The sequence below is a fragment of the Sciurus vulgaris genome, assembly GCF_902686455.1.
Source record: "Sciurus vulgaris genome assembly, chromosome: 12".
Classification (NCBI taxonomy): domain Eukaryota; kingdom Metazoa; phylum Chordata; class Mammalia; order Rodentia; family Sciuridae; genus Sciurus; species Sciurus vulgaris.
In genome coordinates, this window is record NC_136473.1 from 62,140,842 (window position 1) to 62,164,293 (window position 23,452).

A 23,452-nucleotide genomic window follows, 5' to 3' on the forward strand; every position below is an offset into this window, starting at 1 on the left:
ATACAACCTTAAACCAAATGGTTCCAATTAAGGATATACAATAACGATGTATTCAGTTATTGTCTGTGATATAAACCTTAAGTTTGCTAAAAGGGTTTACTGTTTCAATTGATGGACAATGAGGGAACAGAAGTAGTGTAAGATGTGATGAATATGAGGGAGGAGAGAAGATATAGGTAAAAATTTATAATAAAAGCGAGGGAGGAATTAATAGAGGTTGACTTTTAGTATGACAGAAGTGAGAAGCAGAACCCAGGGAGACAGATAGGTGAGTGAAAAAATACAGATTTTTTAAAAAGTAAAAATATAAGAATATACAACACAACTATAATATACTATTCAGATATTCCATTCCTCAATAAATTGTTGTGTGAACCATGTTTAGATTCAAAGATGGTAGAAGTGTGAGAGAGAAAGCGATAAAAAGGAACGTCTCAATGGAAAATTGAATGATTGCTTGTATTGACTCCATAAATTTTCTCAGCTTCCCTTCTCCACCAATAGGTGGGGTTTTCTGAAGTTTGATGTTAGCACCAGTCCAGTGGGGGAGCAGTTGAGTGGGCGAGCCAATAACACCTTCTTCCAGTCTTCCCACTCATTGTAGCTGGCCCCTTCTGCCCCTGCATCCTTCAGGTCTCACTGAGCTGGAGAGAGCCTGGTTTAATCCAGTGTCTCCAACCTGTGCTCTCCCTGAGGCACTGCGCCTAGTCTCTGGCTTTCCACAGGCTTGCCAGACCTAGACTGGGCCATGTAAACCTATATACAACCTGAAGCACCTGGGCTTCAGCTTCCCCAGGCTCTGTCTTGCTGCAGTCCCAATATCTCAGTGGCCCTTCAATTTCCAGGGAGACAACCAGGGATGTGCTCACACAAAGAAGCGACCCTGCAAAGAGGCAGCCAGATGGCGGCCACTAGCATATGTAGCAGAAAGATCTCAGTGTGCAACCAGATCTGCAAGTACCCCAGTATATCAGCAGACTCTGGCTGGTGTCCCAAGAAGGCGGTGACTGGGTGTAACCAAACCTGTGGGTATTGTGAAAATGAACTTCCAGGCAACAGTGGGCAGCAGGTGATCTGCTGGCAGTCTGCAGGTGATCTGCAGGTTAACAGTGAATAATTGGCAGGTGAATGTCGGGCATGGTATGTGAAAGGTGGGTGATTGGCAGGCAAGAGGTAGGCAGACGGGCAAATGGTGATTGATAGGTGGCAGTCAGAGAGCGATCTGCATTCAAAAGGTGGGTGATCTCTGCAGACAAATGGAGGGTAAGCAGCAGGGGATCATTGGGCATTGACTGCTGCCTCACAGATAAACACTATTTTCTCTGCTTGAATTCTGAGTCATGGAGCAACAAGTGAATGCAACCTTCTTCTAGTCCACGATTTTTGGATCTCCACAAATGGCTTCTTTTAATCTGTCATTTGGCATCAAAGAAACAGTTCAGGGCTAAAATTAAATAAAGGAACTTTTATCAATTGGAAAAAGAAAGTCAGATCCATGGGTTCATTAGTGCTAATTAAAAGAAAAAGTACTATGGCCACAAAGAAAACATTTATGTAGGGAACATGATCCTCAGCACTAATACTGTGATAGTTTAAAATTCCAATATTCCCAGTCATCAAACATGTAGTATACTGGAAAATATTGACATTGTTTGATAGGCCATTTGCAAAACTGCATACTCATTTAGAAAGTACACTAAAACACAAAAATATGTAATGATAATCTTGTAAATATTGTTACTTTTGCATATATGTGAAACAAGTACATTTTTTGTCAATATTTTTTAGATTATTCAATGTACTAAATTGTCTTAAGTTTTTTAACACATCTCTTTTGAAAACACAGAAACACTGAATAGTTATTAAATAAGTCCATGTTGAATTTGATTAAACAGATTTTAAATCCCAGGAAATTAAATACCATTTGGTTATTGTGAATCAGGTTATGAGTTTAGATAACATATTTGAAAAATTATTCAGTAAAGAAAGGGTTTTTGTTGGCAACTCTCATCCATTTTTGGTTCTTGACTTGAATACAAGAGGGAAATTGTGATAATGTTAGATTTAAAAACTTTTCTTAATAAGACATATACTTGATCAAAATTAGTGGCAGGGCTCTATTGTGGCAAATTATATACTCCAGATTTTTCTGCAGAGAAAAAAAAAGGGGGGCTATTCCCTAAGGAAAAAGTTCTTTTCACCACTTCTCTATGAAGATCACGTTTTGTCTTCTACACCTTTTGTCCACTTGGCCCTGTCAAGGCTTCTTTCTCCCCTCCATGAGCTCTTCTATCCAGTCTGTGTTCATCTCTGTCCACATACCCCATGGACATCAGCAGTTCTCAGGTGCCTGCTCACACCAAATAGGAATCTCTCAGCCTGAAAATCTCCTCTCAGCTCTTTCCATGCCTCTTTCAGAAATGTTTGCCATTTGCAGATTTTTGGTGTATATGTGAAGCTCCTAAGCAGAAACATTTGTTTCTCCAGATCTGAATGGCATAGATTTAACTCCTGTGCAAGACACGCCTGTGGCTTCAAGAAAAGAAGATACATATGTTCATTTTAATGTGGACATTGAGCTCCAGAAGCATATTGAAAAATTAACCAAAGGTTTGTAATCAGTCAGTCACTGACTTCTTAAGGACATGGTCTTCATCTGGGTTTGTGTACATAATATACTTAATACAGGATCATACAGAGAAGTATGTCACATGATTACGTACATTGACTTAAAGAAAGTCAAACCAGTGATTTCTTCAAAAAGGAATTAGCAATTGTATCATCTAATAATGTGATTAAGTATTATTTGATAGTAAAATTTCATTGTCTTTTATGAGAAAACAGGAACATTCTTCTCATACTACAGTTAAGGGATGCAAGTTCCTTAATAATTACCTCGGGTTCCCTTAAGAACCTAATAATTACTTTCAGTTACAGAATCATTTTTTTCTTTCATTAAGATGCTTTGGGTTGAAAGACACTATAAGAGGCTGTTAGTTTTTAAGGATATGGAAAAGGACAAGCGGGTATGGTGGCACATTTCTATAATGCCAGCAACTCTGAAGACTGAGACAAGAGGATCCCGAGTTTGAGGACAGCTTCAGCAACTTAGCAAGCCCTGCCTCAAAGTAGAAAATAAGAAGGGCTGATGATGTGGCTCAATGATAAAGTGCTCCTGAGTTCAATCACCATTTCCAGAAACAAAAGAAAAGCAATGTGGCAAAGGACAAAAAGCAAATTTTTAAAACAGGTAACACTTCCAAATTACACAGTTCTTAGGATTAAATGCTTCCAGTTACCTGTCGCCAAATGGAATACCAGTGTTTTCCAAAAAGACTTAGAATCCTTTTATCACCTGAGATTGTTTCTGAAAATTTCCTTCTCTGCAGGAAGCTTCTCTGCATCTTCAGCTTCTAACGACATTTGATATTTTACTTCTCAGATCTGGTGCTGTGGCCTCCTTTTTTCCTCCATTTGAAGACCTACCTTTCACTGTTTCCTTAAGGACAGTGGTTCTCAGGTGGCACCCAGGGCAGCAGTGGCAAAAGCAACCCCTGCAGGGTGGACAGTTTATCTGTTGGGCTTTGGGGACAGAACTGTCTAAATTTCTTAGTATCACTTGATTATCAAGGAGGGGTCGAACAGGCTTGCCTTTCGACCTTTCCTTCCAAAGCACCAACTTGATACAGAATTATGCAATTGTAGGGATAAAATGGAAATAGTGATTTGAGCTCTAAAGAGGGTGTTAGGTATCATTTTATAGTTGAACCAGCATGTGATTAATATTTGAATTCTAAAACACCCCCCAAAATTGCCTTTTCTATTTTTGTTTCAGGAGGAAAAGAAATGATGCAAGCTACTCTTTTTTTTTTTTTTTTTTTTTTAGCGACTTAAATTTCTAGTCTACTGCAGGTGCTTGTTGAAACCATTTCTATAAGTATTAGTAATACTTAAGTATCTTGTGTTTCTTTTGTGGTAATGAATATTTATATTCTTCAGTTGTTTATGATTCTACCTGTGTACATAACTTAAATTCTTGAGTCAGTCTAGCTCAGGAAGTTTTGCTATATGTTGTAGAATTTGATGATATAGGGAAATGTCACTCAGACACAGTAGAAGAGTTTGGGGTGATAGCCACAATAAGTTATCAACAATCACTTCATCAGACTGTGTTTGACACAGGTTACTTTGTGAAATTATGCAAACCTTTGCTTCTTCATATGCTTGTGGTGATTAGAGAAAAATGACACATAAAAATGTATGGTCTCTGGCTTATGAAGTTTGTTTCAATTCCTTAGGTGCAGCTATCTTCTTTGAATTCAAACACTACAAGCCTAAAAAAAGGTTTACCAGCACCAAGTGTTTTGCTTTCATGGAGATGGATGAGATTCAACCTGGGCCAATTGTAATAGAACTGTAAGTGATACACATATAGGACTCATACTGTGTCAATGGTTACTAGTGCATGTTACTTCTTAGTCCCTCTTATCCAGAATGTGATATTGGAATAGATCAATCTTCAAAGTACTTTAAACAATGATCTTTCTATTGTGGTTACAGATACAAGAAACCCACTGACTTTAAAAGAAAGAAATTGCAGTTATTGACCAAGAAACCACTTTATCTTCATCTACATCAAACTTTGCACAAGGAATGAATAACCTGGAACTTGTGTGAATTTTACCACTCAGTAGAAACATCATAGCTCTTTGTAGCATATTCACCCATCAGGAGGCAGGAAGTGAGCCATACCCATAGGCCAGTGAGTCCATTGCAAAGCTGTACCGAGAACTAAAGTCCAGCACCTCACTGTCGTATAAGACTCCTTTGGATACAGGTTTATTGTAGATTTTGAAACATGTTTTTACTTTTCTATAACTTGTGCAATTAATAGTGTTTTCCAATTTAACACTGTTCCTACCCTGCTTCTTGGAACAGTACTGCTGTGGTAGGTATGCTCATCTTCAAACTTAATACAGCAATAAGAATGTGCTAGAGTTTACACATTTGCTTACTTTTGCTCCAATATGCTCTTTTCGTTTGAATTAACTTCAAACTTTGAAGTGGGTAGCATAGTACCAGATACAGCTTTGAAGGGAATTGGACCAGTTATGGTCTGTCTTATAGGCTGTTCCTTACAGATGGCCAAAATTCACCCTGATCTGATAGTTCTGCTTAGAAATAGTGTGCCTTGGCCAGATCAGTATCCCAAATGGGAGTGTTCCCCAGGTTGTAGCTGTGATTTTTTTCCAGATAACCATATTGTTTTTCTGAAAGTGAGCATATTTTTAGTCATATTGATTAGTTGTTCTTCTGCGTCACATTGCTATTCTTTCTACTAATGATTCTAGGGTTAACATTGAAACCATGTCAGAATAATTGCAAATTTTTTCATGGGTTTATATGTCTTCTAAATCATGTCATCTAAAAATAAGTGGGTCAGATGCTAATGAGATACTGCAGGAATAACTGCTGTTTTTCTGGCAGATTGTGAAACCTTAAAACTTGCATACCTCATCTTTAAAGTGATGAGTATGCAAAATCTGGAAAGATATTCTATTTTTCTTAACATAGGTAGATAGGATTACCATTTATTTCCTATTTAGATCTATTGACATTCATCCCTATGAAATTTTGCAGCTCATTAGCCTATTATAATTGGATTGTTTGCATTACTTTTGACTTCATGATGAGACATAAATAAAACTTTCATAGTACACGAGGTGGATATTTGATACACAGTGCATTAAGATTTGTGAGGGGCTTTTGTGGGTTAGATGTAGCACCCACATATTTTAACATTCACTCTTTTACATGAACAATGCATGAGGGGAATTCAATGTCAATACTTGGCCTATTTTTCAACTAGTGTAAAGCCTAGAGATACCAGCCAGTGTTTGCTTTTTAAAACAAGTAACAGTTGTTTTAGTCTGTGCACTTCAAGAGATCTAGTCTTTATTTTCAGTTGTCTATTAGGTCAATTCTGTTTACTAAATGAATGTTAATAAAAACTCTATGAACCTGAAAGAATTCTCAACCAAATTTAGTCTTGTCTCTCATCTTGATTGGGTTAATTTCAAATGCTAAAATAATTCCACCTATAATACTTCTAGGAAATGAAGTTTGCCTTAATAAAATGTTCATTCAAGTAAAACTCTTGAGTTGTCAAATTGCCAGACTGTAAACCTCTCAAGGGGCAAGAACCTCATCTTCTCCATGTCATCTAGACTTTCCAAGGTGCTTGGCAGCACTCTGTACCTTGTGCAGTACTCAGTACCTTTTTGTTTGATGTTGCTGAGGAGACCTACAAAATACTCCCTTCAAACCTACTATTAAAATGTAGCATAACTGAAAAACTGTTCTTTCTCTTTTCTCATAGACCATAACACATGTATATTAGAGCAATAATTTATATGAAGAAGCATCTAGTATCCTTCACATAAGCATGCTTTAAATAAACGAATATATTTCATCAGAATTAAAGTTTAAATTGAACATTATGAATAGCTTAGTTTTAATTCAGACCTGAATGAAATGACAAAAAAAAAAAAAAAAAAAAAATTGTCTTGAAGCAGTTAACACCGAACACTCCATATCTCCCAGGTTATTTAAATTCACTTTCCAATGGGGGGAAAAATGAGGTGCTGGATAATAACTACAACTACAGTAATAACACTTTCAGGCTAAAACACTACTGCTTCACCAATGAAATGATCTTAGCAACTACACCCAGAAACAATGAGCTGCAGAGGAGTCCTGAAACATCACTTTTGAGATATAAAAGTCTGAATCAAGGGACAGTATTCTCTACACCATCTGTGGGGCAGCTAGTTCTGTAGCTTTGCTACAGAAGCGCTACACTCAGATGGATGTAAGGGGAGGCAACTATGGGTGGGTTCAGACTACTCAGATAAACTACATAGAATGCTTTCCATCTTACTAATAGAACAAATACCAAAAAAAGGCTTTACAAGGAAAAATACTGTTGTTTTGAATTAAAATATAAATTTACCTTTCCTATTTGATTATCTTCCTACCTGACATCACCTTTATTTAAATGTGATTTTTAAATTAGAAGTTATATTAGCCTGGCACAGTGGCACACACTTGTAATCCCAGCAGCTCCAGAGGCTGAGACAGGGAAGATCATGAGTTCAAAGCCAGCCTGAGCAAATGCAAGGCCCTAAGCATTTCAGTGAGACCCTGTCCACATAAAATACAAAATAGGGCTGGGGATGTGACTCAGTGGTTGAAAGCCAGAGTTCAATCCCCAGTACCAAAAAAAATTAGAAGTTATATTAACTCCAGCATTGTCTTGTGTCCTTAGGAGGTTAAAAAATATGTTCAAAATAGGTGGTTATCACTTAAATTTTAATTTTACATGGTTAAAAATGGCATATGCTATTACATGAAGTTTTCCCATTATATATAGCTGCTTCTTATTAAATGGAAGTCAAGTAGATTGAATTCCTCTTGGAGGACTCAAATTCCTTTTGGATTCTGAGTTATCTTCTTTCAGAGATTCTGCCTCTGGAAACTAGTCTTGAGTAGTTTTAAGATATTTTGTTTCACACTGAAGCTTTTGCCCCTTTTTCAGAATACTTTTACTGAATTCAACGGAACAATGACATGTCATGCTCTAGGTTTCAATAATCCTATTACTTCCTAGGACTTAAAAGAATGGAAGAATGTAGCCTGCAGTAAACAAAAGTACCAGCCTTTTATACTGTTAATTTCATCTGAATCTTTAAATGTGCTGCTTAAGTGACTATAATAGATAGTACAGCTCTGGAGAACTAGTTCTTAGAAGCATTGTTTTAAAAACAGTAGTTACAGTTTCAGGACTTTAATTATGGTACAATTTCAGATTCTGAGCCTTAATTGATTTTTCAATAAAAGTAGCAGTGTTCAAATATTCATTGTAAAATAGTATCTATCAAAAAACAAATTTAATTCAGCGCATAGTGGCTGACTGAAGCCTTAGAGTTCCAATCACTCTTTCTCATAGGATTATACTATTCTAATTTTTTTGGTCATATTCCTTGAAAATTAGTGAAATGTTATGGGAAGGAGAAGAGACTATATTTTAAAAAAGAAATGCCCTTTTTTTTTTAATAGACAGGACATATCACTTTGATTTTGCTGCTATGCACCCTTAAAGCAATAATGGCAAATGCAGTAGAACTTCAGGTTAAACAATTCTTCCTACTAATGTAAACTCATTCTCAGATAGGCAGTGAGGGTTGGAAAAAAGCACACAAATGTGCTATAAATAGAGCCACAGACTTCTCAGGAGTAAAAGAAATCCCTTGTAGAGTCCACAGGTGAACAAGGGCCAGCTTCCTTAACAGTGAGCAACAGGGAGTGGGCTGCCAAGTCACTGTCTTCACTCCTGACTCTGTGTTTACATGCTTTCCAAATGGCACAAGTCTCATGACAATCCCATGAATCAACAGACACTTGAGGAATATTAATAAACAATTTTTTATTTACTATCACTACAAAGAACTTCAGCAAGAAGGAAATAAGTTTAGGACTTTTGAGTAAACATTTTTAGAGTAACAGTCTGTGACCAGATATTGAGACAGAAACATCAAGCTTCTGAACACCATTGCTTTCTATCAACTGGAATGCACTCAAAATAGGAGAATGGAAATGCATGCTCATGAAGCATTTCCACAGGAAATGTTGATATTTTATGACATTCTAAATCATTCAGCAATTATATATGCTACATTAACTAAAACACAGGTATTCCTTATTGCACATTTCAAAGTTGGAAGTATACTTTAGCTTAAGAGGTGATCATCATTTAAAAGAGGAAATGATAGTTTTAAATTTTTTGGCTCAAAAATGTATACTGCCAAGAACTAACCTGCTAATTCTAAAAATAAACCCTTAAGACTTTTGGATTTCGAAGCCAATGATCCCTTAACACAATGAAGAGTGCACAGTCCACATTCTGACTAAGTGTCAGAGGTGATGGTTACAGGCTGTTTTAAAGCCTGCGAACAGTTCTGGCTACTGCTCTCAGAGGCAGATGAAGGCTCATCTCTAGAGCCTGAAGGTGTCAAGTCTCTTGCAGCAGGTGATGGTGAGTAGTCTTGGGGACCATGGGTTGGGGGTGGTAATCGGGTACCAGGAATGAAGTACTCTCTCGGACCAAATGAACCTAAAGGTTTAAGTGGTGTGGGTCCTAGTAAAAATTCCCAAGGGTCAAGAGGCAGATCCCATTTTCCAGGTGGAACACCTGCTGCATATTTTCTTAAGCACACTAGGATCTGGAAAATAAAAAGGAAGTTATGTAAATACCCACAAATGTATAAATGAGGATGATTTAAAGTATGTTAACATAGTTTCTCATCATTTCTCCCAAGCCTAGAAAATCAAGTGGTGACATCCTGACTTGACAGATGAGGCAAACTGAGCTTGAACAAATATAGCTTACAGCCTATGGCCAACCAGCCATGAAGCAACATATGAAGGATTTAAGCATGGCTCTACTTCGCTCCAGGCTTGTCATTTTTGTATCCTCACCATATAATTGAAGGATTATTTCTAACTCAAAATACCTCCATTTTTATTTGGAAGTACTATATACCATGACAAGAGGATAGATTATGAAATAACTTCATTGCATCAAAGAAATTTTGATAAAAGGAAATCCACTGTCTACTACTGTATCAATTAAAAATTCATGGTGTATTTCAGCATGGACCTTATACATGCCATCAGAATCAAGGTGCATGCCCTCCTAGAAAAGGCCTTCCACAGCCACCTAATTCAATTCAGCAACATTTATTAGGTCAGTGTTAAATCCTCCTTAACACTTCTCTCTGACTTTTCTCAAGGTGAGGGTTTGACTTTTCCTTTGCTATATTCTGTAACCTATTGCTTATGCTTCTATCATGGGTGGTTACAACTTTATCTTGTAGTCTGTACATATCTGTGACATTGTCCATCTCATCTACCTTTCCATCCATTGCAGTACATACCAACTGATTTCCAACAAACATCTGCACAAGTAATAGTTCTTGTTTTCCTGTACATAGCCCCTTTCCTTGTGTATGAGAGTGAGCTACTGCCTATCTCGGTATAAGATTATATAGTGCCTGCCCTATGTGCCCCAAGAAACTGGAGGAAAAGCTAAAATGTACTCAGTCACCTTTGTCCCTGCATTGTAAAGACTGGAGATAGCAACTGTTTTACCAATAAATAGAAAGAAAAGATGAATATGATTTACAGGTCAATCAGTAATGTTCAGATCATCATACCAAATGGTACAGGTCCAAAAGGCCCACTGAGCTGAAGTGGCTGAGGAAGTGGCCCAGGAAGTGGCCGAGGTGGTGGTCCATATCGAACAGGTGGTGGTAGGGGCCCTCCCACAGGGGAGACCATGAGAGATACCCCTGGGAAACGAGGGGGCCCTTTGGTAGCCATATTAACCTGTAATTTAAGATTTGAAAGCAGTTTTAAAATTCCTGTATATTAAGACAAAGTACCAACCAGGTGAACGCCAAAACCCAGGAGAGGCACCTGTCCAGAGAGCACCATCAGTGCAACAAAACTCTACCACTCCCACACATTCCCATCGACAGCTGACAGGTTAGAATGATGCTGTAAGAGGGAGCAGCCTGTTACCGATTATATCTGCATGGGAAAGGGAAAGGCAGGAAGACTGGCAGAAGGTATTAACAGGTGATTTCTGACCAGTACGTCATGCTCTATACACTACAGCCGATTTCAAAGGGAGCCCCTCCCCCACCACAGCTCTTTCATCACAATAGCTCAAGACTTGCATATTAAGAAGGTACAGAACATAATGAAAACTCCATTCTCTATGCATCCAATAACAGCTATTATTCAGAGTATCTTTGGCAAACCTTTCATATATCATTCAAATTCCCAAAACTTGTAGTGTCTCATGTTAACTAAGTGGGAACTGAGGCAAATTTGCTGCAGGTCTCAGTGCATGTAAAAGGCCTAGCTGGAACTCAATGCCATGTTTGCTTCTAAGCTATGCTCTTCCCACCTCTACTCCTCTCTATCAAAGGGTCTCTACTCTCTTTAAAGTCTTCAACTGAGACGGGGTTTGGGGTCTTATCTAAGCTGCCCTTAGGTGAAAAGATTTCTTGAGAGATGTACATTCCTGGTATAGAAATAGATGAACTTGCAAGTATTTTCCAATACAATGCTATATATACAAATTAGGAAGACAAAGATTTAATATATACTTTCATTTACAGTACACCATATGACATAAGGACTATTTCCTATGAGAAGTGGGTTGGAAACTAAGCAATTAAATATTTATTGTAATACAGAGCAGCAGAAGACCTACCAGGTATAATAGCTACACAAGTTACTAAAGAATGCACTCATGTGAACAAATGAGTCTATTGCTTGGGACTGTCTCAACAGGTCATTTCACATTATCATTGTTTGTTCACTGGAAAACTATTTTACTTCCAGAAATTCTGTTACCCATGTAACTTACATCATTCAAAATCAGGTCTGCCTCCTACTGTACAAATGGAGGAACTCCTAAACAGCATACTCCCAAGGATAATAATGAAATAATGATGAATTATGTAATGTATAATGAATTTACTTTACCTTAGATCATTCAACACAAAATACAATGTGAAGTTGGAGTGATGACTTTTCACATTCTGAAGTTAACGATGCTTACACACACTTCAGCAACACTCCCAAGTTAAGGAGAAAAGTACGTTCAGTATTGCATGCAGTTTAAGGCAAACAAGGTCAATGTCATGCTCCTCATACCCTTCCCAGAAATACACAGAATAGAAGCCCCATTCAGTCCTCAACCTCTAAGTACTTACTGCTATTGGATGCTCAGCCAAAGAAGTAACAGTGGGAACTGAGGGGGCCCCAGGTTCATGGGGAATGGTTTGCTTTTCAAAAAACAAATGCGGTAGCACAAATAGAACACAAACAGGGATGTTGCAAGCAGCAAGTGCTGTAGGAAAACTACACGTTCCTTCATGACCTCATGATTCACAATGCCTGTAGAACTTACCTTGCCCTCATCCATCACCTTGGCTGGAGAAGAGCTCCTGGAGCTGCTGTTCAGGTGAGCTGGACCACGTCCTGGGTCTGTTTGAGGTCAGAGAATGAATTTAGAATGATTTCCAATGTGAAAAGAATACAAATCCTGCATCCACAATCCTAGAGTCTTTGAAATGACTTGGTCCCTTAGCAGAGGCAAAACACTTCCCAGATACCTCAGAAGACCATCGAGGACGAGGAAAAGGTCCATCCATTGACCCTTGGGAAAGAACAGAGCTCTTGCATGTATTTTGCAGAAGATAGAAACCAATTGTGGGCAGGTCAGGGTTCAACAAGAACTAGAAAGCAACATTAAAGACTGGTTGCCCAATATATAAGTCACAATTTATGCAGAGACTTAAGTAAAAAAAAAAAAAAAAAAACTGCCTTGGATTGAAGACCAACAGGAAGCCCTGCACATTAAAAGTACTGGTCCTGAACTTCAAGCTGTAGACTTGAAGTATGTAGGCTGGCTTTATTCACTCCGTGTAACCTGACTTCCAATCTTACCAATACTATAGACATATTTAAAATTGGAAAGAAGACTCAGTATTTCACATTATAATGACAATGGAAATATACATGCTACATAGAGTTTTAAGGCTACTTTTAGAATATTTGAGAAGGAACACCATAGAGAGTTAATTTAAAGATAAAGGCTTACACTTCACAGTATAAAATTGTAAAGAAAAAAAATAATACAGGGACCTCAAGGGGGAAAAAAAGTTTTCTATTCTACAGCAGATTTTACAGCACACTATTTATCCAATAAGACAAAATAAAGAAATTTTCTTCTATATATGTACAAGCCCACATTCTATATTATTTTCAATAGAATACTCAAAAGGGGAAAAAATTTAAAAAAACCCTTGAAACAGTTTATGGCAGAGCAACATGTGAATGCTCACCAAATTCACTTCTACCCATATCTCTTCCATTCAGAGTAGCAGAGACAGGTCTCCCAGCTGGCTCTGCCGTCAATGAAGGGGAACGTTCTCCAGCACTCACAGGGGACGGGCCAAAAGACCCATTCTTGCTCAGTGGACCTAAGGACAACAATGCCTTGTTCCCACTTAAAAGCAGCCTTTACACTGCCCACCCTTTAGCAAGTCATTCAGATTATTTCATAACCATTACACGCAGAAATAAAAAGTAATTTATATACATTCTGCACCAAGAAATAGTCTACCTCCCTTTACGAAGTGCTCCCTACCTCTCTGGAGAGGGTGTTGTGTCCTTGCTCTTCCCGCCATTGGTTTTAGAATCACAGGTTCATCTTGCCACATTGCCATCTTTTGGGTCATTTCCAATAATCTTGAATATTGAGAAAGAATGGACTTAAATGTGAAACAGTAATCTACTCCTTCTTAGATAACATTCAGCATAGTCTTAAAACACTAAAACATACAGGAAGGTATCAAAATCACATACTTGTGTCTCAAATTAGCAGCTTCCCTTCTCTCTTCAGCTATAGCTCTTTCTGCAGCACGAGCTTTGACCTATTAGAGAAAGAAATATTCAAATTCGGTTGTGTAGGCTATACACAAAATAAGAAAAGGGGGGAAAAAGTCTTACTCAGTTATCATGAGCTTTCTTCTCATGAGCGGCAATCTGAAAAAGACAACACATTAAAAAAAATGTTTAGGGACTCATTATACTAGCTAAAATGGTCTGTATTAGATATCAAAAAATTCTGCAACTACACAACAGTATTAATCACTACCTGATTCTTAAATGAGTGCTCTGCTTTCTGTATTTCTTCCTCCATTTCTTCAACTCTGGCCTAAAAATTATACTTGGTTTTATTAGTCAAAACAATTGAACAAAATCTGAAACAATCTAACCATGTTCCCTTTACTCTGTCAGCTATACTTTTAAAGACTTCATCATACATAAAAAACACACTTTATCTAGTTGTACCAATCATGTGAGATCAAAATTAACATTAGACCCAGTTGCAATGGCACACACCTGTAATCCCAGTGACTTGGGAGACTGAGGCAGGAGGATCACAAGTTTGAGGCCAGCCTCAGCAATTTAGTGAGAATCTAGGCAACTTAGACCCTGTCTCAAAGTAAAGAAAGGTCTGGGGATATAGCTCAGTGGTTAAGCGTTCCTGGGTCTAATCCCCAGGATCAATCAATCAATCAATCAATATATAAAACCTAATACTATCTAATTGTTTCCTAACAACTGGGAGAGATTCTGAATTGATAAATTATAATTTCTTTAACTGTTCATCAATGTGCTCTCAAATAATTTTGCTAGGCATATCTTCTTCCTTAAAACTTTTCTTTTTTAAAATTATATCAATAGATTTCACAGCTCTATCAAACGGCACATTAATGGTTTTAAAACATCACATAGCAAACTGCTTTCTTAAAGAATTACTCCAACATACAAAACCCTCAGAACTGTTTGCATGAACCAAGTTCCCATATGGTCTTGCCAGCATTTGGGTATAAGTCAATTTTTGTTAACATTTTCATTGTTCAACTGAAATTTATTTTTCTTCTGTGTGAATTGAACGTATTCATATCCTCTCATTACTTATACTCCTGTGCTATTTTCTTCTACTTCATGTCAAATCAGATTCAAAAGAAAGCTAACACGAGAGTTCATTAGACATTGAACTCACTTGTAAGTTTTAACTTCCTGTGCAGCCAAAACTGCCTTTTCATCTGCAGCTGACAGCCACTTTGCTCTTTCTTGTCTCTCATACTCTTCTCGACTCAGTTTCCTAAAAATAAAACCAGTTTTCAAGTCAAACTTTCTCTTTTCCCCAGCAGTGTGTATGACTGCTCTATTCAAATGTCACTTCCCACCCTTCTCTAAAATGCTTAGGATTATAAAATAGGAAGCAATTCAAACCAGCAATTTAGGAAATCAAAACTGGCAAATCACTTATATTTTCTAACTTCTGCTCTTAATTCTCTAATTACCAGTAAATAAAACAAATGTAAAAACAATATGTGCCCCAAGGGCAAGTCTCCTAGCCTCAAGATGATGAAAACTCACTTTACTTCCAAGTGGAAAGTCAGGACTGATCAACCTAACACAAACATATCAGGATAAAGCAGGGGAGAATTCTTTGTCATTTCTGCCATGGCTAAGTACATCTTTGCATGCAGAAATTTGTTTCCCAATCCTAGACTGGTACCAAGATACAGTCAGTCAGAGAGAAAGCTTTCCTGAACATGTCTTCTAACTATGCAATCAAGCACAGAATATTTTCACACTTTAGACATCTATTTTGAAAGAATTGTGATTAAGCAAAAAGGCAAATCTGAGTTGTGACAATGTCTACCAACCAGAAAAAGAGTCCAAACTGACCCATGACCACGATATTATCTACTGACAACAAGTTTTAACTTTGATCATGAAAATCAAGACATTCATCTACTATAACAAAGGCAGACACACTTAACGGTTTAAATACCTTCTGCTCTCCTTGCACTGCTTTAGCCATAGTTCCAATTCAAAAGATAAGTAACTTGAAACTTAATTTTCCATGAATCAGAAGGAAAATTAGAAGATTTATAGTAACCAAATAGAAAAGGGGGTTATGTAGTCTTTTATAACTGCTCATTTAATTCTTCAGCAAATATTTTGAGTGTCTATAATATACTAGTTACCTTTTAAAATGCTAAAGAAGAAAGGAGCTCACTGTTTAAGATATAAATGATGACTCGGCTGGGATTGTGGCTCAGTGCTAAAGCGCTAGCCTAGCATGTGTGAGGTACTTGATTCTAGTCTCAGCACCACATATACAGAAGTGAAGAAAATAAACGTCTGTCGACATTTTAAGGGAAACAAATATAAATGATGACTAAAGGAATATAATACCTTCCCTCTGACTCTACCTTAAGAAGGAATGTGGAAAAAACTGAGTCTTGAGGAAGAGGAGAGAGAATTTTGTCTCCAACGATCAATGAACTAGCCTGAGAGCACTAAGAACAATCAAACCACCTTGAGAAGAATACACAGAATGTGTTTGAAGGGATCAGAGTTGATAAGGCAGGGAAGATATGTGTATGTGGCCAAGATGCATTAGAAAAAGGAATCTCAGACACACAATTAAGGCTGGCATTTAAGGTACTTTTCTCTTAGGTTCAGCCACGCATTGAAGATAACACAAAGATAGAAAGAGTCGGAACAAAGCCTTCATGAAATTCTTGGGCTTACAAATAAGAGTGTTTAGGGCTACAAGTAAGGGTGACCCCCACCCTTACTTGACCCCCAGTAAAAGCCCTAGGCTTTGGGTTAAGACTAGAAAGTACTGCACACTTTAAGTAATAAACAAACAAAATACACACAAGGAGCAATACTGCAACACTGAAAGGACAAAAGGCATTTTTGAATGATCTTAATTGCCAATTAGGTTCAAGTGACAATCTACTGAGAGTAACATCAACTATTTTCTATAAGAACCCTCCCCAAACTCATTCTATGAAGCCAATATCACCCTGATACCTAAACCAGACAGAGACACATCGAGGAAACAAAATTTCAGACCAATATCCTTAATGAACATCGACGCAAAAATTCTCAACAATAATTTTAGCAAATCGCATCCAAAAATATATTAAAAAGATAGTGCACCACGATCAAGTGGGTTTTATCCCAGGGATGCAAGGTTGGTTCAACATCCGGAAATCAATAAATGTCATTCACCATATAAACAGACTTAAAGTTAAGAATCACATGATTATTTCGATAGATGCAGAAAAAGCATTTGATAAAATACAGCATCCCTTCATACTCAATACACTAGAGAAAACAGGGATAGTGGGAACATTCCTTAACATTGTAAAGGCCATCTACGCTAAGCCCATGGCCAATATCATTCTAAATGGTGAAAAACTGAAAGCATTCCCCCTAAAAACTGGAACAAGGCAGGGATGCCCTCTTTCACCACTTCTATTCAACATCGTCCTTGAAACTCTAGCCAGAGCAATTAGACAAACCAAAGAAATTAAAGGGATATGAATTGGAAAAGAAGAACTCAAACTATCCCTGTTTGCTGATGACATGATTATATATTTAGAGGAACCTGGAAATTCCACCAGAAAACTTTTAGAACTCATAAGTGATTTCAGTAAAGTAGCAGGTTACAAGATCAATGCTCATAAATACAATGCATTTTTATTCATAAGTGATGAATCTTCAGAAAAGAAATTAGGAAAACTACCCCATTCACAATAGCATTGAAAAAAATAAAATACTTGGGAATTAATCTCACAAAAGAGGTGAAAGACCTCTACAATGAGAACTACAGAACACTAAAGAAAGAAATTAAAGAAAACCTTAGAAGATGGAAAGATCTCTCATGTTCTTGGATAGGAAGAATTAATATTGTCAAAATAGCCATACTACATAAAGTGCTATACAGATTCAATGCAATTCCAATTAAAATCCCAATGATGTACCTTTCAGAAATAGAGCAAGCAATTATGAAATTCATCTGGAGAATAAGAAACCCAGAATAGCTAAAGCAATCCTCAGTAGAAAGAGCGAAGCAGGGGGTATCACAATACCAGATCTTCAACTCTATTACAAAGCAATAGTAACAAAAACGGCATGGTATTGGTACCAAAATAGACCAAATAGGTAGATCAATGGTACAGAATAGAGGACATGGACACAAACCCAAATAAATACAATTTTCTCAGACTAGACAAAGGGGCCAAAAATATGCAATGGGGAAAATATAGCCACTTCAACAAATGGTGCTGGGAAAACTAGAAAACCATATGCAACAGAATGAAATTAAACCCCTATCTCTCACCCTGCACAAAACTCAACTCAAAATGAATCAAGGACCTCAGAATCAGACCAGAGACCCTGCATCTTATAGAAGAAAAAATAGGTCCAAATCTTTAATTTGTTGGCTTAGGATCAGACTTCATCAACAGAACTCCCATAGCCCAAGAAATAAAAGCAAGAATCAACGACTGGGATAGATTCAAACTAAAAAGCTTTCTCTCAGCAAAGGAAACTATCAGTAATGTGAAGAGAGAGCCTACAGAGTGGGAGAATATCTTTGCCATTCATACTTCAGATAGAGCACTAATTTCCAGAATCTATAAAGAACTCAAAAAACTCTACACTAAGAATACAAATAATCCAATCAACAAATGGGCTAAGGAAATGAACAGACACTTCACAGAAGATGATGTACAAGCAATCAACAGATATATGAAAAATGTTCAACATCTCTAGTAACAAGAGAAATGCAAATCAAAACTACCCTAAGATTCCATCTCACCCCAATTAGAATGTTGATTATCAAGAACACAAGCAACAATAGGTGTTGGCGAGGATGTGGGGAAAAAGGTACACTCATACATTGCTGGTGGGGTTGCAAATTAGTGCAGCCACTTTGGAAAGCAGTATGGAGATTCCTCAGAAACTTGGAATGGAACCACCATTTGACCCAGCTATCCCACTCCTTGGCCTATACCCAAAGGACTTAAAATCAGCATACTACAGAGATATAGCCACATCAATGTTCATTGCTGCTCAATTCACCATAGGTAGATTGTGGAACTAACCTAGATGCCCTTCAGTTGATGAATGGATAAAGAAACTGTGGCATATATATATACAATGGAATATTACTCCACCATGAAGAATGATAAAATTCTGGCATTTGCAGGCAAATGGATGAAATTGGAGAATATCATGCTAAGTGAGATAAGCCAATCTCAAAAAACTAAAGGACCAATGATCTCGCTGATAAGCGGATGAGGACATATAACGGGGGTGGGAGGGGTTAGCGTTAGGGTTAGGGTTTGGTTTAGCGTTTGGGATAAGAAGGGTTATAAGAATGGAGGAAGGAAGGACTGTACAGAGGGAAAAGAGGGGTGGGAGGGGTGGGGGTAAGGGAAAAAAATAACAGAATGAATCAAACAACATTACCCTATGTAAATTTATGATTACACAAATGGTATGCCTTGACTCCATGTACAAATAGAGAAACAACATGTATCCCATTTGTTTACAATAAAAAAAAAAAAGATTGTATGATGGCTCTTCTCAGTGCCACATTCACCTCACTGAATGAAAAACAAAACAAAACTTCAGGGGCTGGAGTTGTGGCTTAGTGGTAGAGCGCTTGCATGGCATGTGTGAGGTCCTGGGTTTGATCCTCAGCACTGCATATAAATAAATTAATTAATTACATAATCCAATGACAACTAAACATTTTAAAAAAAAAAAAAAAAAAAAGAAGATAACTTCATCATCTTAGGTCTCAAATTTCATCTATAATTATCACAACGTTTGCCAGTCAAAACTCACCAGGCACTCCATAAGATAAAATTTCAGGAGCAAACTCTAACCAAAAGGGAACCCCAAAAAGGGTCATCACACATGTTTTAAAATCGCTGTGACTTTACATAGACTGGGAAGTAAAGTCAAGATTATGACTTTCATCAAAGCAATAGAAACTCCAAAACTAAGAAACAGATGGATGTGGTGGCCTACCTATACTCCCAAATACTCGGGAGGCAGAGGCAGTAGGATGAGACTGAAGATAGCTTGAGAAACACAGTGAAACCCTGTCCCTTATGACAAGAGCAAGGAAGCAGGGGATATAGCCAATGGTAAAGCCAATGCTCGTCGTTCTGGTTTGAGCTTGTGGTACTCACGTAAAAAAAAAAAAAAAACAACTGAAAAAGGCTGGGGTTGTGATTCAGTGCTAGAGTGCTTGCCTCACACATGTGGGACACTGGGTTCCATCCTCAACACCACATAAAATAAATAAACAAAATCAAGGTATTGTGTCCATCTACTACTACAACAGTAGTTTTTTTTAAAAACCTGAAATATAGTGACTGAAATTAGTAACTCATTAATGAATGATTATAGCAGCAGATTTCAGAAGTAAAATAGATCTTAGCACTTTTAAGCTAGGTCAGAAGTAAATATCCAGAATGAAGCAAATTCAGAATGTGGGAGGCAGGGGAAATCAACTTCTAACATGTTTTACTGAAATTAGAAGAGAGAATGAGGTAAAATTAACATTTAGAAAAAAGACCCCAAAATTCAAGGGATGGTTAGTGGCCCCGAGCAGCATAAATGCAAGAGGTAAGGGGGTGTGGGGAGGACTACACCTAGGCACTCCCTGATACATCTGTTAAAAAGACAGAGAGAAATGACTACAGGAACTAGGGCAGGGGTGAGACATTAGACAAAGGAAACAATAATGATAATGGACGCCTGAAAGAAAAATTTTAAAACTCAAGATAATTAATTGGCTATCTTGAAAGTGCTGAAACTACGGAACAGTCAAAATTCAGCAACCAGAAGAAAGATCCTTTAAAAATTGAGACTGGTTTTAACTCTAAACAGGAAGCTTAGAATGTCCACCTACTATAATACAGATTATAAAAGTAGCAATATTTAATGGATAAAAATGCTATTCTCTGTTTATCCTTATACTACACTCTGATACACTCATCAAACCTATCACTAAAGGACAATGTTCAAACAGAAAGAAAGTAATTTCAAAGGAGAGACCAACAATGTAGGATGAAGAACTACAGAAACGGTAAATATGTGTATAAATTGAATGAATGGTGAATGAATGTCTTGTGGCGTTTGCAGTATATGAAGTACTCACATCCATTATCACTACAGTATCTAATCTAATCCAGGAGTTACTGAAAGCACAGAAATAAATAAATCTTTTAATCTATGTTGGGTTTTTATGAAGTTCAGGACATACAGCATGGCCTTTAAATGATAAGAAGATGAATATAACAATCTGATTACACCAAGATTACACAGGGGATGAGCAAAACAATTAAAAATATTTAAACTATTCAAAAGATACAAGAAAGAGAAAACAGGTCATGAAATAGAAAGCTGATTCTTCATAAACTGCAGGCACATATTGACATAAATGGACTTGTATTTTAGAAAGTCCACTCAAGCGGTTGTAAAGAAAATTCATTAGAATTTGAAAGTAGTTATATAAAGATGGAGGATGAAGACAGGTGATTAGTTAGGTAGTAACAGAAGAGATGACCCAGGCATGAGCTAGCAGTGCCTGGGGATGAGTAACAGAGTACAAACCACAGAGCAGGACTGAATGGATTTTGCAGGAATTGAAGAAAAGAGTGCTACATTCGACAGCATCACAAAGAAAATCAACTGTCATTTAGGTCATTCAGATTACTAGTAGGGACAGAGAAAAAAGGTGTTCTTTAAAAAAAAACAAGTGATGAAACAAGAAATGTTTCTCTGAAGCCGGCCAAGCATTTAGAACAAACTTGAGATTCTAAACAGGTTGCTTGGAGAGAAAGAATTAGAAAAGTTAAGGGTAAGGTTTCAATGTTTAATGGCATTAAGCAGTAGAAGTCAAAAACACCTAAAAAGAGTTAGCTCTGTAAGGTCTGTCTTTGCTTCACAAGACAAAGACTGCTACATATATGACGAAGAAAAAAATATAGTAGCAAAAACAAAATCTGACACAAACAACCTATTATTAGAGAAGAGAATTCAAATGTTTTTGTGGATAAAAACTTCAAATGAACTGCCAAATTATATCCTTCCAAAGAAAACTAGCTCAGTGACATGTATATTTCAGAAGATTAATATATAAATAAATACTAAAAATGAGCACTTCTGTAATCAGAACTGCTAAGGTCCTCGTCACAGTTCAATTGTTTAGTGTGAACAGCTGAGATATTCGAGTCCAAAACTTACTTCAATAATACCTTCAGTAAGTAAATTTTATTCCTTTTAGAATTTTCATTCTGAAAAATGCCATCCAAATCCCTCAGGATTTTAAAGGTCAATAGTTAGAGATATAAGTTCAAAACATATTAGAATCACATGACTGATCACAAGGAAAGGAAACTGAAATAATGGTGGGATCTTAGGAAGCATGTGGATCTTCAAAAGAGGTATTTCCACATCAGTAACTGTTAGTACCAGTTAGCCACTCCCGCTTCATAGGAAGCTGACAATTGGTTAGATGGAAAGAACAATGCGAGTAATGGGACACAAACCACAAAGGAAAAAACAAATCTCCATTAATTACAACCGAGAGAAACTGTAAATATTCTTCCAAAAAGATAAAATTATCTGTACAAGGTCACAGAGTGATAGCAATAACAAACAATGAAAACCTTACCTGCGCAGAGCCATCTCCTCCTGCTGGTACAGTTCATTTAAAATGTCCACTTTCTAACTCAGAGTTTTGCACTCATTTTGCAGCCCAGCTTTATCAGATTAGAGTGAATTGCGGTCATCTTCTAATTTCTTTATTTGGTCTGTTAAAATATAAAACTAATCCTCTATATGTGTACAAGGACTTGAGACCTTGTTTGAGGGGAAAGTGCTGAGAAAAATGAGAAGCAAGAGAGTAAAAAGTCATTCTTTATCTTTCCATAAGAGTTTGAGACTTCCTAGTATATAGCAATTTCATCTCCAGAAGAACCCACCTTCTAGGTTACACTTTGCAGACATCGAGGCTCTCAGCTTCAGTTGTAAAAGTTTTAGATCCTCTTCAACTACTGATATTGCAGCTTGTGTCTAAAAATTACAGAAGAGACATACTCTTAAAAGTGAGGCGCAGGAAGCATTCACAGGCACTGTGGGACTCTCACAAAGAACTGTACCCGAGAGACGTCCATCAGCTGCTTCATTCCAGTTTTCACCTTGGCACTCTGGTCACCTGAAAAACAAAAGATGTTAACTGCTTTTCATTCCCGTGCTTTTTAACTCGATATTCTCCCAACATCCCCACACTAAACAATGACCATGTTCAAACACCGAAAGGAAAAAACCAACTGAACCATTGAACGACTGAGTCAACTGAGTAAATTCATTGACTCTTAAGAGAATTGCAAGCTTAGATTTAAGAAAAAAAAAATGAATCCCTAGTTAGTGCAATAACAATGTGATCTGTGCTACTCTTGTAAGATAAAAGCCTTTCTTCTTGCACAGATCTGTCTCCTCCTGCACAAGTAAGTGTCTTATTTAGAAAGATTCAATCCTCTAGTTTATCCTTCAATCTACCAACAGGTGTGGTGTAAAACACTCTATGCAAGCTACATCCAACTTGGGAGAGAACATCTGGAAATATTTTCTACATCAGTAAACACTGCTACCCCTCCCTCTAGCTTCCTTATAGCCTCTAGCCTCTGTTCTCACAGCCTTAGTTTAAGGCTCCAACCACCTCACTACTCTTAAAACTGCCATGGGCCTTAAAACCACAGAGCCATAGAGATGATGAGTATCAAAATCAAATATCACCTGCATAAAGTTGAGAAACGAGTGTCTCTTACTGTACAGTGTTCAATACTCAGAGGTTGAAGACATGACTGTTGCTCTGCACTATACTTACCTAGTCCTCAATGGGAACTTC

At 37.3% G+C, this 23,452-nt stretch overlaps 1 protein-coding gene and 1 pseudogene across 7 annotated transcripts in view; one reads left to right on the forward strand and one right to left on the reverse strand.

Moving 5' to 3' along the window:
- AIDA (axin interactor, dorsalization associated) overlaps positions 1–7,924 on the forward strand; it is a 50,413-nt gene extending 42,489 nt beyond the window's left edge. For 2 of the 6 annotated variants that reach the window (XM_079106806.1, XM_079106807.1), the window contains exons 8-10: positions 2,488–2,610; positions 4,299–4,416; positions 4,561–7,923. In XM_079106806.1, coding sequence (XP_078962932.1) covers positions 2,488–2,610; positions 4,299–4,416; positions 4,561–4,657 — 338 coding nt within the window. In that variant the 3' untranslated portion in view covers positions 4,658–7,923. Of the gene's footprint in view, positions 1–2,487; positions 2,611–4,298; positions 4,417–4,560 lie in introns of all 6 variants that reach the window. The other 4 variants (XM_079106808.1, XM_079106812.1, XM_079106809.1 and 1 more) reach the window with 4 other exon arrangements.
- Positions 7,925–13,279: 5,355 nt separating this feature from the next.
- Positions 13,280–23,452, reverse strand: part of LOC306641623 (transport and Golgi organization protein 1 homolog) — a 48,692-nt pseudogene continuing 38,519 nt past the window's right edge. Inside the window, exons 8-15 of the transcript XR_013766849.1 lie at positions 22,704–22,759; positions 22,527–22,617; positions 22,217–22,355; positions 14,711–14,812; positions 13,796–13,855; positions 13,648–13,683; positions 13,504–13,571; positions 13,280–13,386 (exon numbers count right to left, since the gene is read on the reverse strand). The product of XR_013766849.1 is annotated as a transport and Golgi organization protein 1 homolog (transcript). The remainder of the gene's footprint in view (positions 13,387–13,503; positions 13,572–13,647; positions 13,684–13,795; positions 13,856–14,710; positions 14,813–22,216; positions 22,356–22,526; positions 22,618–22,703; positions 22,760–23,452) is intronic.